Genomic DNA, 17,153 nt, shown 5'->3' on the forward strand with positions numbered 1-17,153 from the left:
TGCAGGGGATGTGGTTTCAATCCCTGGTCTGGCAAGATTCCACATGCCACAGGACAACTAAGCCCACGCATCACAACTACTGAGGCCATGAGCTACAACTACTGAAGCCCACGCATCTAGAGTCTGCTCTCCACGACGAGAGATGCCATTGCAATAAGAAGCCTGCCCAATATAAGGAAGAGCCAGCCCCCTCTTGCTGCACCTAGAGAAAGCCTGCACACAGCAACAAAGACCCAGCACAGACAAAAATAAAGAAATAAAATTAAAATAAAATGATTTTCAATGTGCTGTCTTTGGCCTGGGGATAGAGCTGAACAGATGTGTCATCCTCTAATAACTCACTTGTAGTCAACTGCAAGGATGTATAAGGAACTGGCAATTACAAGACAATATAACAGAGGACAGCTATGCTCTGCTACAAAGCACCAATCTCCACGTCTTCTGGGAAATGATCCTCCCAACGCTCTAGTTATGGGATTCCCCTGGACAGCTGTGATATTCCAGCCTGAGCTGGTGCTGGCACCTGGTCCAAGCTGGGCCACTGGAACATCCCACCTTTCTAGCCATAGTTGGGCACCTGACAGAAAACTGGACAACAGAGGACGGATGGCTAATTCCCAGACACAACCCTGGGAAGAGCGCCATCATCGCCCAAAGCACAGTGGGCCAGAACCATGCCAGGCTCTCCCAGAATCAATGCATATTATGATGTTAACCAAATGCCAACAAAAATAGAATGCCATCAGTGAGTATATGAGAAATAAATTAAAAAAAAAAAAACAACCAAATATGGTATGAAGCTATGCTGCATAGGAATCTACTGTATGGTTTGGATCATTAAACCGCAAAAGCAGACAGGATAAAATTAGAAAAAAGCCAGGAAATCAAAGGCTAGAATGATAAAGACAGTGGGGTTCAACTATTCCAAGCTTGTAGATCCTCTTTCAAAACTAAAAACTTAAATGCAACTTCCAGTGTTCACAATTTGAGAAAAATAATATCAAATGTTATTGTGACTTCTTTAACAATTTGAATGAATTTGTATTTTATTATTCACAATATCATTTGTATTTATTTGAATAATCATTTATATTTGGGGTCATATTATTTATTCAGATTACAAACATTTTTTTTTGCCTATAGATGCATTGAACCCTTTAAAGAATCAGCTGTCTCCACCTCCATTAAGGGACAAAACTCTCAGGTTTGAAAGTTGGGAGTTGATGATATGATATGAAAGGCAGTTAAAATTTATGGAGCACTTAACATAAGCCAGGTGGAGTGTTAAGCACTTCAGAGACTTTCTTATTTACAACAATTCTAGCTAGATATGACTGTATCCCTTTCATACATGGAGAAATTGAGGCTCAGAGAGGTGAGAGTGTTTGTCCAAGCTTACATAATGAGTCCCATAATGTCCAGTGATGTGAGACATGGAAAGTTTGCTATATAAAAACAGGCATAAAATGTATTAGTCAACTTGGAAAAAAAAAAAAAGGCACTAAGAATATTTATACTCCAGAGCCAAAACCATGAGGGGTTAACACAAATGTCTTTACCAAATTCTAAAATCCTAACCCTAGGAGGCTAAAATAGAGACTCCCTGGAGGTCAGGTTAAATTAGAACACTGTTGCTGAAGGCACTGGTTCAGTCCCTGATGGGGGAACTAGGATCCCACATGCTATGCAGCCAAAAAAAAACTCCTAAAAGGAGCAGTAAATTTCTTAATCAAAGGAATTATTAATTCATATATAGACAGCAAATCTATCCCTAGTAGGTAGCACCATTATTACAACTTTCTCCAAAGGGCAAAACATAAACACCTTCGCAAAGGATGTAGATAATTCTGTGATGAGAGGTTTACGATTACTGATTGATGGAAACAGGAGATTTCTGCTTGAGGAGATTTCTCTGTCACTAAGGAGTAGTACTACAAACTCTGAACTTACAGTCACTCCATATCAGAAAAAATACACGTCAGTACCAATCTGCATATTATTAAAAAGCAGAGACATCACTTTGCTGACAAAGGTCTGTATACTCAGAGCTATGGTTTTCCAATAGTCATGTACGGATGTGAGAATTGGATTATAAAGAAGGCTGAATACCAAAGAATCAATACTTTCAAATTGTGGTGCTGGAAAAGACTTTTGAGAGTCACTTGGACAGCAAGGAGATCAAACCAGCCAATCCTAAAGGAAATCAATCCTGAATATTCATTGGAAAAACTGATGCTGAACCTAAAGCTCCAATACTTTGTCCACCTGATGCAAACAGCCAGCTCATTGGAAAAGACCCTGATGCTGGGAAAGATTGAAGGCAAAAGGAGAAGGGGGTGTTGGAGGACGAGATGATTAGATAGCATCACTGACTCAATGAACATGAATTTGAGCAAATTCCAGGAGATAGTGGAGGACAGGGAAGCCTGGAGTGCTGCAGTCAGAGTTGGACATGACTTAGCGACTGAACAAGAAGACAACTTTTAGAACATCAGAGCTATCTGGAATCTCAAGGTCATCTGATACAGGATTTTCCAAAGGGGAGTTATCAAAGTCCTAGGGATTCATAAAGATTCTCCATGATACTGGAGAACTATACATGAAACTAAAATAGATAACATTACCAATTTCTAAAACCTAATAATTATTCTAATAGTCTACCTTTAAAGTAAAATGTTCTAAGGACATTCTATACTATACATGTAGGGATAGTGGAAATCAGATGAGCGAACTCAGTACTCACTTGATTGAAGCCCATATCAATGTGTGGTTTTGATTATCCCACATTTTAAGATTGATTTTTATTATCAGTCACATGTATTGATATGTTGCTTAATATATACCCATAATAAGCTAGTGGTTAATAATGGGAAGCTTAGGGAACATAGATTGTGTTTGATGGACACAGTCATTTTACAAATGCGCCTAAGTTACTCTTTGCTAGATATGAAAGTTAGAGTCAACCTCATCCTCACTTATCAAATTACATAAAATATACTTCTAGGGCACCAAAAAAAAAAGCAATGTTAAGGTAAAATTTTAGTGATTATAATATAATTCGGGGCTTCCCCAGTAGCTCAGTGGTAAAGAATCCCTCTGCCAATGCAGGAGATATGGGTTCAATCCCTCGGTCAAGAAGATCCCCTGGAGAAGGAAATGGCAACCCACTTCAGTACTATTGCCTGGGAAATCCCATGGACAGAGGAGCCTGGCAGGCTACAGTCCCTGGGGTTGCAAAGAGTCAGACAAGACTTGGCTTTTTGTGTAAGAAGGAAAAGCCTACTTCTTTCAGCAGCATATTATTTGCAGACAAATTCTGCAAAGAGCAGTCTGAAACTCTTTCCTCACGTGGAGCAAAAATTATAAAAATAAATTAGAACACCCTGCTGGCTTAACTGGTAAAGAATCCACCTGCAATGCAGGAGACCCTGGTTCGATTCCTGGGTCAGGAAGATCCTCTGGAGAAGGGATAGACAGCCCACTCCACTATGCTTGGGCTTCCCTGGTGGCTCAGATGGTAAAGAATCTGCCCACAATGCGGGAGACCTGGGTTCAATCCCTGAGTTGGGAAGATCCCCTGAAGAAGGGAATGGCTACCCACTCCAGTATTCTGGCCTGGAGAATCCCATGGACAGATGAGCCTGGCAGGCTACAGTCTATGGGGTCCCAAAGAGTTGGACATGACTGAGCGAATTTCACTTTTAATCCTAAAATGTAAAAGTTCCAAAGTTTGGGGAATACAAGTGGATCTGGCCTTTTTTTGATGCTGGGAAACATATAAATACACTTGGCTCCCATCCTCTGCCACTCCTCCTAGCTGGGGGAAAAAGGGTTAACATTTTATTCTTGAATTTGTCAACAAAATATGCTTTTCCTTACACAACCAGTTTAAAGTAAATTAAACAGTAATTGCTACATGCTCAGTCATATCCAACTATTTATAAACCCATGGACTATAGCCCACCAGGCTCCTCTGTCCATAGAATTTTCCAGGCAAAGATAGTGGAGCACGATGCCATTTCCTCCTCCAGGGGGATCTTTCCAACCCAGGAATCAAACACACATCTCCTGTGTCTTATGCACTGCAGGCGGATTCTTTACCTGCTGACCCATCAGGAAAGCCCTAAACAGCAACTAAAGGATAAAATGTAGACAATTTTTTCTCATGCGTGAATAATATCAAAGAGTAATTAGTATATTGATCTAAAATAAGTATATTCTACTTAAAATTGATTCTTTATCACATGCCATGCAGTGACAGAATTAGTTTTTAAATTCCTAAGGGGTCCAAAAATTATGTGCTATTATAGGAGATTTGTGAGTCAAAGATTGGGTAACACTAATCTATCCCTATCTCTAGTTTGTAGACAAGGAAACTGGGACCCATAAAGGTTAAGAAAACAATCCAAGGTCAAATTCCCAGCAACCCAAGAAGTTGGGACCCAGGTCTCTTGACTCCAGGTTAGAGAGTTAATGTCACTGTGACCACAGACTAAAGGTTACTCTGACCACAAGAGCGTCCCTGGTCTGACGTAGGACACTCTCCTATGGCTTCTCCATTGCCTATCTTTGCTGAGTCTCATCACCTAGCTTTCTAGGCTGAATCCTTGGGGGCACTTGTCAGAGCAGTCCCTGCCAGCCATGGGCTCTGTCAGCATCCACCTATCTCACACCTACTGAAAGTGAATGTGTAGCTCAGTCGTGTCCAACTCTTTGGGACACCATGGACTGTAGCCCACTAGCCTCTTCTCTCCACGGGAATTCTCCAGGTAAGAATACTGGAGTGGGTAGCCATTCCCCTTTCCAGGGAATCTTTCCCACTCAGGGATCAATCCAGGGGTCTCCCGCATTGCAGGCAGATTCTTTACTGTCTGAGCCACCAGGGAAGCCACAGTGAATCCTCAAAAGTTTTGCAAGTCACAAAGGTGCCCCTTTCTAATGACCTTTCTCAAAGCAGTACATTGCAGCCAAAGGGAGATTAAGGGAGGAAAGTACAGTTTTAGTTTGGGGCTAAACAGGAATAGCGGAGAAGGCAATGGCACCCCACTCTAGTACTATTGCCTGGAAAATCCCATGGGCGGAGGAGCCTGGTAGGCTGCAGTCCATGGGGTCGCTAAGAGTCGGACACGACTGAGCAACTTCACTTCCACTTTTCACGTTCATGCATTGGAGAAGGAAATGGCAAGCCGCTCTAGCATTCTTGCCTGGAGAATCCCAGGGACGGTGGAGCCTGGTGGGCTGCTGTCTATGGAGTTGCACAGAGTCAGACACGACTGAAGCGACTTAGCAGCAGCAGCAAACAGGAATAGAGTAGAGAAGACACAGTTTGTGTGCAAAATATCTGAAGAAAGCAGGATTTGCTCTGGAAGAAAGATGATTTTAACGTGATGTCTGTGATATAAGGAAAACTACACAGTCCACTCAAAGTAAGAAGCACTAACAGCTTTCAGCACTTTAGCCTTTAAAGGTTTTCCCATTTATGATATGAGGACACCTAGAGGTGAAAACTTATAATCATTAAACAATGACTGGATTCTAGGAGAAAAATTTTTCTCATAGGAGGAAGCAAACCTCTTCCTTTTTTTTTTTTTTTTTTTTTCAAAAAGTTCCTGTGGGTTTCCTTGGTGGTCCAGTGGTTAAGAATCTACTTTGCATTGCAGGGGACACCAGTTTGATCCCTGGTCAGGGAAGATCCCACATGCCAAGGGGCAACTAAGCCTGTGAGCCACAATCGCTGAGCCCTCGCCCCCTAGAGTCCGTGATCCACAACAAGAGAAGTCACAGCAATGAGAAAGAACCCCAGGCACCACAACTAGAGAGTAGCCCTGAGCACCACAATAAAGTCCACGTGAAGCAACAAGGACTCAGCACAGCCAAAACTTTAAAATAATGAATAAAAATGAAAAATAAACAACTGCTTGTTACAGTGAAAAGAGAAATTTTCCTCTTTTGTGTTAAAAAAAAAAAAAGACTCATAATGATGGCAGCATATAAAAGGGAAACAAGAACGAACTGAAATTGCTACCAAGGGCTAAAACTGGAAAAAGTTAAGCAAGATAATAAAATAGTATTGGATTATAACCCCCAAATAAAATAAATATTCATGAATGAATATAAACAAATGACTGTGTAAATTAATAAACGAGGGAAAAGAGACAAACTTCCACGCAGTAGAATTCCAAATAATTTATGTAGCTACTCTGCCCTCAAGGATGTGCAGCCTCACTCCCCATTCCTTAAAAAGCGTAGGCTGAGTGTAGGGACTTTCTTTGACAGTATGAAGGGGGAGTGCAGCAGGGATGGGATATTCATGGGGAATGGAGATAACACTATCTCAGCCAGGTGATTAAGGTCAACATCACCACCCATAAATCATCTGAAAGTATGTGCCCTTGATACAGTAAGATGAAAATGACACTTTATCTCTGTGATCATTCTTCACCAAACCCATATATAACCCCAGTCTCATCAGGAGAAAAACATCAAATTCCAACAGAAGGTCTAGAATACACTTGATCTATAATCTCTGAAACTATCAGGATCATCAAAAACAAAGGAAGTCTGAGGAACTGTCACAGCCAAGAGGAGTCTAAGGAGACACAACAGCTACATCTAATGTATTAATAGTATCCCTGACCGGTTCTATTGATCAAACTAGATAGCAAATTAAAAAGCAGAGACGTTACTTTGCCAACAAAGGCCCATCTAGTCAAAGCTATGGTTTTTCCAGTAGTCATGTATGGATGTGAGAGTTGGCCATAAAGAAAGCTGAGCGCCAAAGAATTGATGGTTTAGAACTGTGGTGTTAGAGAAGACTCTTGAGAGTCCCTTGGACTGCAAGGAGATCCAACCAGTCCATCCTACAGGAAATCAGTCCTGAATGTTCATTAGAAGGACTGATGCTGAAGCTGAAACTCCAATACTTTGGCCACTTGATGTGAAGAACTGACTTATGTGAAAAGACCCTGATGCTGGGAAAGACTGACGGCAGGAGGGAGGAGAAGGAGACAACAGAGGATAAGATGGTTGAATGGCATCACTGACTTGATGGACATGAGTTTGAGTAAATTCCAGGAGTTGGTGATGGACAGGGAGGCCTGGTGTGCTGCAGTCCATGGGGTCGAAAAGAGTGGGACACAACTGAGCAACTGAACTAAACTGAAGACCAGTTCTGGATATTCCCTGGCAGCTCAAACAATAAAGAGCCTGCCTGTAATACAGGAGAAGGCAATGGCAACCCACTCCAGTACTCTTGCCTGGAAAATTCCATGGACGGAGAAGCCTGGTAGGCTGCAGTCCATGGGGTCGCTGGGAGTTGGACACGACTGAGCGACTTCACTTTCCCTTTTCACTTTCATGCACTGGTGAAGGAAATGGCAACCCACTCCAGTGTTCTTGCCTAGAGAATCCCAGGGACAGGGGAGCCTGGTGGGCTGCTGTCTATGGGGTCACACAGAGTCGGACACGACTGAAGTGACTTAGCAGCTGTAATACAGGAGACCAGGGTTCGATCCCTGGGTTGGGAAGAGCCCCTGGAGAAAGAAATGGCTCCCTAGTCTTTTTGCCTGAAGAATCCCATGGACAGAGGAGCCTTGCAAGCTACGGTCCAGAGGGTTGCAAAGAGTCAGACATGACTGAGCGAACACTTTCAGATGGGTTCTGGAATAGAAAGAGGACAACAGGTAGAAACTAAAGAATCCAAATAAACTATGGACTTTAGTCAGCACTAAAATTACTAATAATGTAACATGCTTACAATAGGGCAAACTGTGGGGACATACAGAAACTCTGTACTGTTTTCTCAATTTTTCTGTGAATCGAGAATGGCATTCTAACATGTATACTATCATGTAAGAATTGAATCGCCAGTCTATGTCTGACGCAGGATACAGCATGCTTGGGGCTAGTGCATGGGGATGACCCAGAGAGATGTTATGGGGAGGGAGGTGGGAGGGGGGTTCATGTTTGGGAACACATGTAAGAATTAAATATTTTAAAATTAAAAAAATAAAAAACTAAAATGCAAATAAATAAATAAATAAATAAAACTGTCCTTAAAAAAAATTAAGTCTAATAAGGAACAGATCTGTGGTTGCCAAGGAGCAGAGGAGTAACGTTGGGAGCTGGAGTTAGCAGGTGCAAACTAGCATGTAGAGAATGGATAAACAACATCCTACTGTATAGCACAGGAAAGTATATTCAATATCCTGTGATACATCATAATGGAAAAGAATACAAAAAAGAATGTGTTTATATGTATAACTGAATCACTTTGCTATACAGCAGAAAGTAACACAACATTGTAAATGAACTAAATTTTTTTTAAGTTCATTTTTTAAATGTCCTACTTTGTCTTTTTGCCTTTCAGTTAATCACCAACACAAGACTATAGGCAATTTAATTAAGAGGAAATAGGTGAGGAAATGAAGGTAAGGGTGAGTCCAGGGAAAGAGTCAGGAAGAAAGAAATCAATCCAAAGCCAGAAAAGATTTCAAAATCAAAGAAAAGTTCCTCAGTTTACTTCATAGTTACTTTGAGAAGACGCTCACAAGAGTCTGGACTGTTTCCTACAAATCTTCATTCTTGGGACTCAAATCAGCTAATTATATACAAAATATATCATCAGGGACCCCCAATTAAGAAAAATATATACTATGCAAAGGGAAATATTTAATTTAGCTTTTTTAAAAAAAGATTGAATATAAGCTCTGTGCATCTGTACAGAAGTAGCTAAGGAATCTACGAAATCTGATTCTATTTCAAGACTTATAGGATCTAAATATCTGGAATAGCAGATAGCTCTATTTCTTCACTATTTGAAATATGTCAGAATATTAATATAATAAATATTGTTGTTCAGTCACTCAGTCGTGTTCAACTCTTTGTGACCCCATGAACTGCAGCACGCCAGGCTTCCCTGTCCTTTGCCATCTCCCAGAGTTTGGTCAAATTCATATCCACTGAGTCGGTGATGCCATCCAACCATCTCGTCCTCATTAAATCTCAATTAAAACGTCAAATAAAATGGAGAAACCTTAATACTCCCCTCTAGGGTAATTTTAAATTTCATCTGGACTAATCTTGAAAAAAAGATAGGATTTTTCTTTTAGAAGGGGATCTGGGGGGAAATACTCTAAGGATGGTCTAAGCCTGATTACCGTACACAAGGAAAGAAAGATACGGAATGGGGCACAAACATAACAACTTCTTGGACACGCTTGCCCCTAAATAATTTCATTTTCTAAAAGTAATACTGACATGCTGCCTTAAAACCAAGACTCTTGCAGCAAATGATTTTAATTTTAAAGGAGTCCTAGTACAGGGCACGTCTTTGCAAACCTCATCTGCATTTTCCTTAAGAAAACAGCCAAGGTTTTCACTTCACAGAACCAGGATTTGCATTCTCCAATTACCTCCAACTTGAAGGTTACAGAGTAATCTAAGTGGGGGAGGGGAAAGTTTACTGAAACAGCTGTAAACACAAACTCAAGTAATCAAAGCCGTATTTGGAGGCTTAAAATTTGGTGGCCCTTTACCTCTTTAGACAATCAACTGCTTCCCAGTGGGGTAGAAACCTACCAATAATTTACATAAGAAATTAGCAACCAAAATTTACATCTGAATGGCAAACCCCAGAAGCCCATCAGGTGTTAAGTATCTGCTTATCTAAATTGCCTCTAAAAATAGCTTTACCTTCCTGTGAGTCTTAGGTAAATAGAAGATTTCCCATGAAAGGAAGCTGGTCTGCTGACACAAACCCAGGTACTATATTGCCCTATTCCACTGTCAATTTCATTAGGAAAAAGTCAGGGCTGTTCTGCCTTTGAGTGAGAGGACTCTTAGAACTGCCTTAGAATGAACCACACTGAAAGAGCTGTGGACCGACTATAAACTATCAAGAGTGTGTGCTCAGCCACGTCCGAACTCTACAGCCCATGGACTGTAGCCCACCAGGTACTCTGTCCAGGGAATTTTCCAGTCAAGAATATTGACTGGTTGCCATTTCCTTCTCAAGGGGGTTTTCCCCACCCAGGGGTCAAACCCACGTCTCTTGCGTCTCCTGCATTGGCAGGTGGATTCTTTACCATGACCAGATTATGAACTAATTAGAAATCAGGCTGGGATAGCCAGGAAGCAGGACCATATACCATTACTGGAGGGAAGAGAGTATAAGTTGTTATGTGATCAAAAACATGAAATACTGAAAATGCTTAAGTAGGATTTTCTTTTTTTAAAATGTGGTTAAAAGCCTTTGTAGAAGAGGAGGCTGACAAGATAAATAAAATGGGATGATAAAAACATGTTCATTTTAATCTTCTATTGATAACAATATACTGGATGAATGTTCAAAATACATGGAAAAGGTAAATATTAAAACACATGATATCTCTGTTGTTTTAAGAGTGGGACAGAAAGAAGTAGAGACATCACTTTTGAGCAGCATTCTTGCAGGAAGTTCGTGAGGCACTGAAAAAGTCCTGAGCTAGGTCTAGGCTTGTCTTTGCCACATACCATGTCAGAGAAGTCATTCAATGGGGGTGTCTCTCGGTCTCTTGATCTATAAGATGGGGTAATAGTGCTTGTCTTTCTTAATAGACACCTGCTATGAAGTCACAGGAAACGGCAACCCACTCCAGTATTCTTGCCTGGAGAATCCCATGGACAGAGAAGCTTGGTGGGCTACAGTCCATGGGATCGCAAAGAGTCGGACACGACTGTGCGACTTCACTCACTCCTGAAGTCACAGGCAGCAATGGGAGTGAAAGCATGGTCACTCCTCATTCCTTTCTCTAATTACTGGTTTCCAGCCTTAAACAGCCAATCAACGATTAGAAACTAGCCAGACAATATTAAAGGAACTGAAAAATAAAAAAGGAAACCCACCATCTGTAGTGCAAGACCCTTCAGGGGCAGGTTTCTGTGAATAGGGAATTGGTGGGCTATTTGAATCTGACATATCTTCATCATCTTCATCATCTTCCATTTCATTTACTGTGAGGTTGTTAGAAAAATCCAGGCTTCCATTTTGGGTGTATCGGTGTACCAAGTCTTTATCCAGATCCTCCACCTTGGGTTTTACATCTGGGAGAGCAAATAAATCATAGCTAATTTAATAAAAAAGATGCATATGGGGAGATAGCCAAAAGAAAAATTCATAGTTCTGAAAAGATATCTGAGGACAGGAAGACAGGCATTGGCTAACATTTAACCCACATATTTCAGAGATCCCCAGATCTAGAATTCCCACTTCTTTTAAAAGGCATGTAGAAATGTGTGGGATTGAGAAACTTACCTGCAGAGGAGAAAGGATGCTGGTCAGGATCCAGGTACAGCTGGGAAAAAATTGGTCGTGGTACCACACTACTACATCTCAGAGAGGCTTCAATGGAGTTGTGGAGAGCTTCTTCAAATCGAGCAGATTTCAGTTGCCCAGCATATGAATTCCCCATGGTCTATACCACCCCCCCGAAAGAAAAAGAAAAAGGAGAAAGTTGACATTAGTAGAGAGTTATATGTATGCAAGGTACACATAGAGCTGATATAAACTATACCCACATATCCTGTTACAATAGAAACTATATGAACTACACATTTCTTGAGATAACTTATCAGTTTATCTATTCTATCACTTTTGCTTCTTGTCTTCAGAGTCCAAAGGGGCTTTCAAAAAGTCCCTTTAAGGGATCATGTGTCTAAGGATCAAACCACAATAAGTGCTTTAAGCGAAGTTTCTCCAACTAGTAAATCAAGATTGACCTGTCAATCATGAAGCCCAGCACAGTGACAAGGGGGCCACACCTTCTCCTTAAACTGGTGAGTGGTGGACTGCCATAACCCAAAGGAACACTATCAGTGGTTTCAGAGGAAATATCAAATTACTTCTCTCTCTACTAAGATTTTATTACCCTAGGAGGATTCTTCTCTGAAAAAGAAAAAAAAAAAATGAAAGCTTTGTGATAATATATTTAATTGATGAATTCCTAAAAGCAAGATTTGAGCCTTTTAAAATTCAAAGAACTCATTCATGTATTATTAGTATTTATTTGAAAAACAATGCTGTTTCTTTTGCTTAGTTTGAATCACAGTCTTATTTGGGACCTCAGAAAAGCATGGAATAAGAAGTTTTGATGCAATCGCCTTTACTTCTCATCAATAGTTACAAAAATTTCCATATATCTGAATAATAACTAAATTTACTGGGTGCTAATGCTAATGATTGGTCAAGGACCCCAAGACCTTTTCTGGGTTCTGTGAGGTCAAAAGTCTTTTCAAACTATTATTAGGATATTATTTGCCTTTTTCATTCTCATTCTCTCAAACAGTTACAGTGGAACTTTCTAGAGGCTCTTTCATGAGTGACACCACAACAGATTGAAGGCAGAAGCTGACAGACTACTCTTTCTACTAACTTTTTTTGGGGGAAATACATTTATTTTCCATGTATAATGGGTTTACTGTTAACTTTTAAAATTATTAAGTATTTTGAAATTTTCTCAGCTTTAATTTCTAATAAATATAATACATGTAAACAAAATTCAATTGTTTTTAAGAGTGTAAAGAGGTAATGAGATGAAAAGTCTGCAAAATGTTGGGCTAGAGAATATACCAGGTACTTCCTAAAAATTATTTTATTTAATCCTCAGTATTCCAGTGGTCATGTATGAATGTGAGAGTTGAGGATGAGATGGCTGGATGGCATCACTGACTCGATGGATGCGAGTCTGAGTGGACTCTGGGAGTTGGTGATGGACAGGGAGGCCTGGCGTGCTGCGATTCATGGGGTCACAAAGAGTCGGACACGACTGAGCAACTGAACTGAACTGATTCTGAAGTAAGGCTTCCCAGGTGATGCTTGTGGTAAAGAATCCATCCGCAAATGCAGGAGACGCAAGATATGTGCATTTGATCCCTGGGTTGGGAAGCTTCACTAGAGGAGTAAAGCACAATGCACTCCAGTATTCTTGCCTGGGAAATCCCATGGACAGAGGAGCTTGGTGGGGCTAGAGTTCATGGGATAGCAAAGAGTTGGACATGACTGAGCAATTAAGCACACACATATATATCAAATAATTATACTGTATACCTAAAACTAATGCAATGTTATATATCAACTATATCTCAGTAAAACTGGAAAAAATAAATTACTAGGCTTTTCTTATGATAAGTACATGTGCCAAAGTGTACATATAATACTCAAAGTTGTAAGTTGAAGAAAATCAACAAAGCCTCTCAAGTGAAATTTTCCTGAAATACCAAGGGTTTTTTTAAGGTTTCAGGAGTAGTATTATGATATTCTTAAAGAATTAAGTTTACAGATTTTAGAATTAAAACATGAAATTTTAATTTTAATTTCATGTTTTCTATCTTCTGTAACAATTTGAAGATAGGATTCAAACAGGAAGCACTAAAATATATGAATCAGGTAATCAAAAACCAAGGTTTTGTTCAAACTTGTAAAACCCTACTGGAACAAGTATAAACATTCAATTTTTCTACAGCAATTTATTTTTTCACCAGAACCACACACAATCAAAACAGAGTGGAGGTTGGTAGAGAAATACACCATGTCACTAATATATGCGTCTAAGTCAAAATCCAATGGCCATCTGACCTTTCTTCCTCCCTGAAGGGAGAAAAATATGAGGAACTAGCATGGTTACTCCTGGGATTTCTTACCGCGGAAAACAATAGAATAACTTCAAAGGTGGACCTTTAGCCTTTCTCCAGAGCACTAAATGCCTGAAAATCTTGCCTCTTCTTAATCTATTACCTGCTCAACAAGTTATCTTCCTTTCATCACTGAAAACCTACATTCTCCAAGGGACCTTTTTAGTTGAATAAAGAAGTACTCAACTATATATGGAAGATAACATAATCTTAATCCCTTCAATTTATACATAGTTTAAGGAGTAATATGATAGATATGGCAAATAAATATTGTGCTGGTTAAACTATTAAATCAATATAAACAGGGGTGATCCAGTTTCACCATCATAGAAGATACACAAAATATAGGAGCATAACCCTGGGAAATGATCAGATGAAGACAACAGTAAGTTCTCATGGAACAGCCTTGGGAGAGCAAAAAGAAGGGGCTGACTATTCCAGATGAAAACATAACCAGGCAGTTTTAAAAATGATAATTATAAGGTGAAGAATGACAAAACTGACCCCAAACTTCTTTGGTGCTAAGTGTCAAGTTCTTCACTGACAGTTCAGTTCTACCCAAAGAAGGGCAGAGGTCAAAAGAAGAATTTTTAATGCAATGTATTCTTAATATCTTGGAGAAAAAAATGGCAACCCACTCCAGTATTATTGTTTAGAAAATCCCATGGACAGAGGAGCCTGGTGGGCTAGAGTTCATGGGGTTGTAAAGACTCAGACACGACTGAGCAAATTTGCATTCTTAATATCATATGCTGTACATAATATTTAGGGTCACTGAAATCACTGGCCTTATCCACCTAGACTACTAAATCTCTTCCTCTGAATCTCAAAGAGCCCCCAGGCATAACATCCCACTGAAAGTGAAGAAATTGTAGTCATTTCAGTTATGTCCAACTCTTTGCGACCCCAGGGACTGTAGCCCACCAGGCTCCTCTGTCCATAGAATTCCCCAGGCAAGAATACTAGAGTGGGTAGCCATTCCCTTCTCCAGGGGATCATCCCAACCCAGGGATCCAACATGGGTCTCCCACACTGCAGGCAGATTCTTTACTGAGACATCAGGGAAGCCCAACATCCCACTGAAAGTCAGTGTAAATAAATCTAACTTCAGGTCAGAAAATGGAGAAATACTTTTTAGAATCAGTTGTTAAATGAAATACAAGAAGAACAGACTGTGACTTCCGTACAAAGGCACATATTTTATGTCTCTGGCTGTCACTGGCTGTGAGACTGCACTATATTGCTTTCCCATGTTTCCTTTTACTGTTGTGAAATTACACAGGGAAAACTATATTAATTGTCTTGGCATAGCACCACAGACCTCTGAGATGCGAACAGGCACTCTTGGGGTAATCTCTAAAAAAGATATGGTACCCTATATGAGCTCTTTCAGCACCATAATTAATTGCTGAAAATGCAAGTGGGATCAAGCGCAAACCATCAGGACAGTGTAGTTTGGTGTCTTTCTACTCTTCCTTTACCCCTTCTCTACAGAAGGACAGGGGCTTCCCATGTCCAAAAGTGGTAAAGAATCTGCCTGCCAATTAGGAGACACAGGTTCAGTCCCTGGGTTGGGAAGATCCCCTGGAGAAGGAAATGGCAACCAGGCCAGTATTCTTGCCTGGGAAATCCCATGGACAGAGGAGACTGGCGGGTTACAGTCCATGGGGTGGCAAAGAGTTAGATACGACTGAAGTAACTAAGCATGCATGCACGTCATTATTAGTATCACAGGGAATGGTCATAGTGGTGATGGTAGTAGCAGTAATTGTCATCATTGTCATTGTCAAGAAATCTGAAAGAAAACATTCTTTGTCAAACCACGATAATAACAGTAACATAGGGGAACTTAGTAACCGCCAGGAAAATACAATTACTGCCTCCATTTTTAGGAGAACCAAGGTCTAGAGAAGTTCAGGAACTTGCCCAAGGTCATACTATGAGGAAAAGGCCAAGACAGGAGTGGAATCTAATCAGTTTGTCTATGGCAGCAGACGTCTTAGGTTATCTAATCACGTATGCCATTCTGTAGTTAAAACACCTACAATAATGACCCAATTGGGAAAAATGCATATTATGTAAATGCCTCCTAAATTGTGAAGCCAAGCCAAAATAAATACATAAAAATCAAGGAAAAAGAGCTTTGTTTGCTGATTTTCCCTTGTCTACCCATCTGCTCAGATGCTCATTCATGTCCGACTCTTTGCAACCTTATAGACCATAGCCCACCAGGCTCCTCTGCCCATGGAATCCTTCTGGCAACAATACTGGAGTTGTGTGCCGTTTCCTTCTTCCGGGAATCTTCCCAACCCAAGGATCGCACCTGAGTCTCTTACGGCTCCTGCACTGGCAGGTGGATTTTTTTTTTTAACAATAGTGCATCTACATATTCCGGGGCTGCAAAACAAGGCTGAAATGCGAGTTTTAATGTTGAATACTGGACAAACAGTCACAAAGACAAGCAACAATTTAAAAAATTGAAACAAAATAAAAACACCACTTCTCCTCTCAATGAAAAAACCCAAATCTTACTGTAAATGTTAGATGAAAGATAGATATGAACAGAGAGTAAAGTACTTCACAAAGAATAACAGAATTGCCCTCGGTGTCTTTAGGGGTTTGGTTCTAGGACTCTGGTGGAGACCAGTATCCACGGATGCCTGAGTCCCTTACATAAAAACACTAGTACAGCCTTCTGAACCAATGATCAAGTTTAATATCACTTTTTTAGTATCAAAAGTGAGGCAATGAGACACTGTGGGCCTCCCCATGGGAAACAGCATGAAGCATACAGAAACCACCTAGGACTTATTCCTGCCAAAGCGGGTAAGGAATGTAGTCAAAGTCTAACTTCCATTTATGGGATGAAGGACTAAGTTAAATGAAACCACATGGAAACAAGCAGATTCAGAAAGAGGGACAAGTAGAGCAGCAATCCAGTTTCTGAAAGGAGCCAAGGTTATCTAGTTTGTAAGTGATGGAACTAGAATTCAAATGTTTACTCAAAAGCCTGTTTTTTTCCCCTGCTAAACCAAGCTATCTGAAGTAGAAAAAAATTTGAGTGAAAACGATACATTCTGTTTGTGTGTACTTGTTTTTGATTCGAATTTTTTTTTTAGGCACAATTCATTGACTGTGTGCCAGGCATAGTACTAAATAGCTTCGAATAACTTATGAGTTGTTACTTATCTTGTTCTCTATAGATGTTGTCACCTACTTTCCAAAGTTTAACAATCACCCACACAGCCAGATAGCATTTATAAAAATCCTACTATTGAAGTAGTTTAGCACACAGGGTCTGAAGTAACATGGTCTTAATTCAAATCCTGCACCCACTACCCTGTATGATACTGGGCAAGTTACTTAATCTCTCATCTGTAAAATGGGGCAATACAATCAGTATCATAGACTTCTGTGAGAATACATAAGATTTTATGTTTTTAGAATAGTGCCTGGCACAAAATAAATGTGCAGAAAATTTTAGA

General features: G+C 40.2%; 1 protein-coding gene across 3 annotated transcripts in view; it reads right to left on the minus strand.

Annotated features, from left to right (window-relative positions):
• The window catches only part of GREB1L (GREB1 like retinoic acid receptor coactivator), a 247,693-nt gene that overhangs the window by 99,394 nt on the left and 131,146 nt on the right, over positions 1-17,153 (minus strand). For all 3 annotated transcript variants that reach the window (XM_027960953.3, XM_060405398.1, XM_060405399.1), the window contains exons 3-4: positions 11,294-11,453; positions 10,885-11,082 (exon numbers count right to left, since the gene is read on the minus strand). In XM_027960953.3, coding sequence (XP_027816754.1) covers positions 10,885-11,082; positions 11,294-11,450 — 355 coding nt within the window. In that variant the 5' untranslated portion in view covers positions 11,451-11,453. The remainder of the gene's footprint in view (positions 1-10,884; positions 11,083-11,293; positions 11,454-17,153) is intronic.

This window comes from Ovis aries, chromosome 23 (genome assembly GCF_016772045.2).
Source record: "Ovis aries strain OAR_USU_Benz2616 breed Rambouillet chromosome 23, ARS-UI_Ramb_v3.0, whole genome shotgun sequence".
Classification (NCBI taxonomy): Eukaryota; Metazoa; Chordata; class Mammalia; order Artiodactyla; family Bovidae; genus Ovis; species Ovis aries.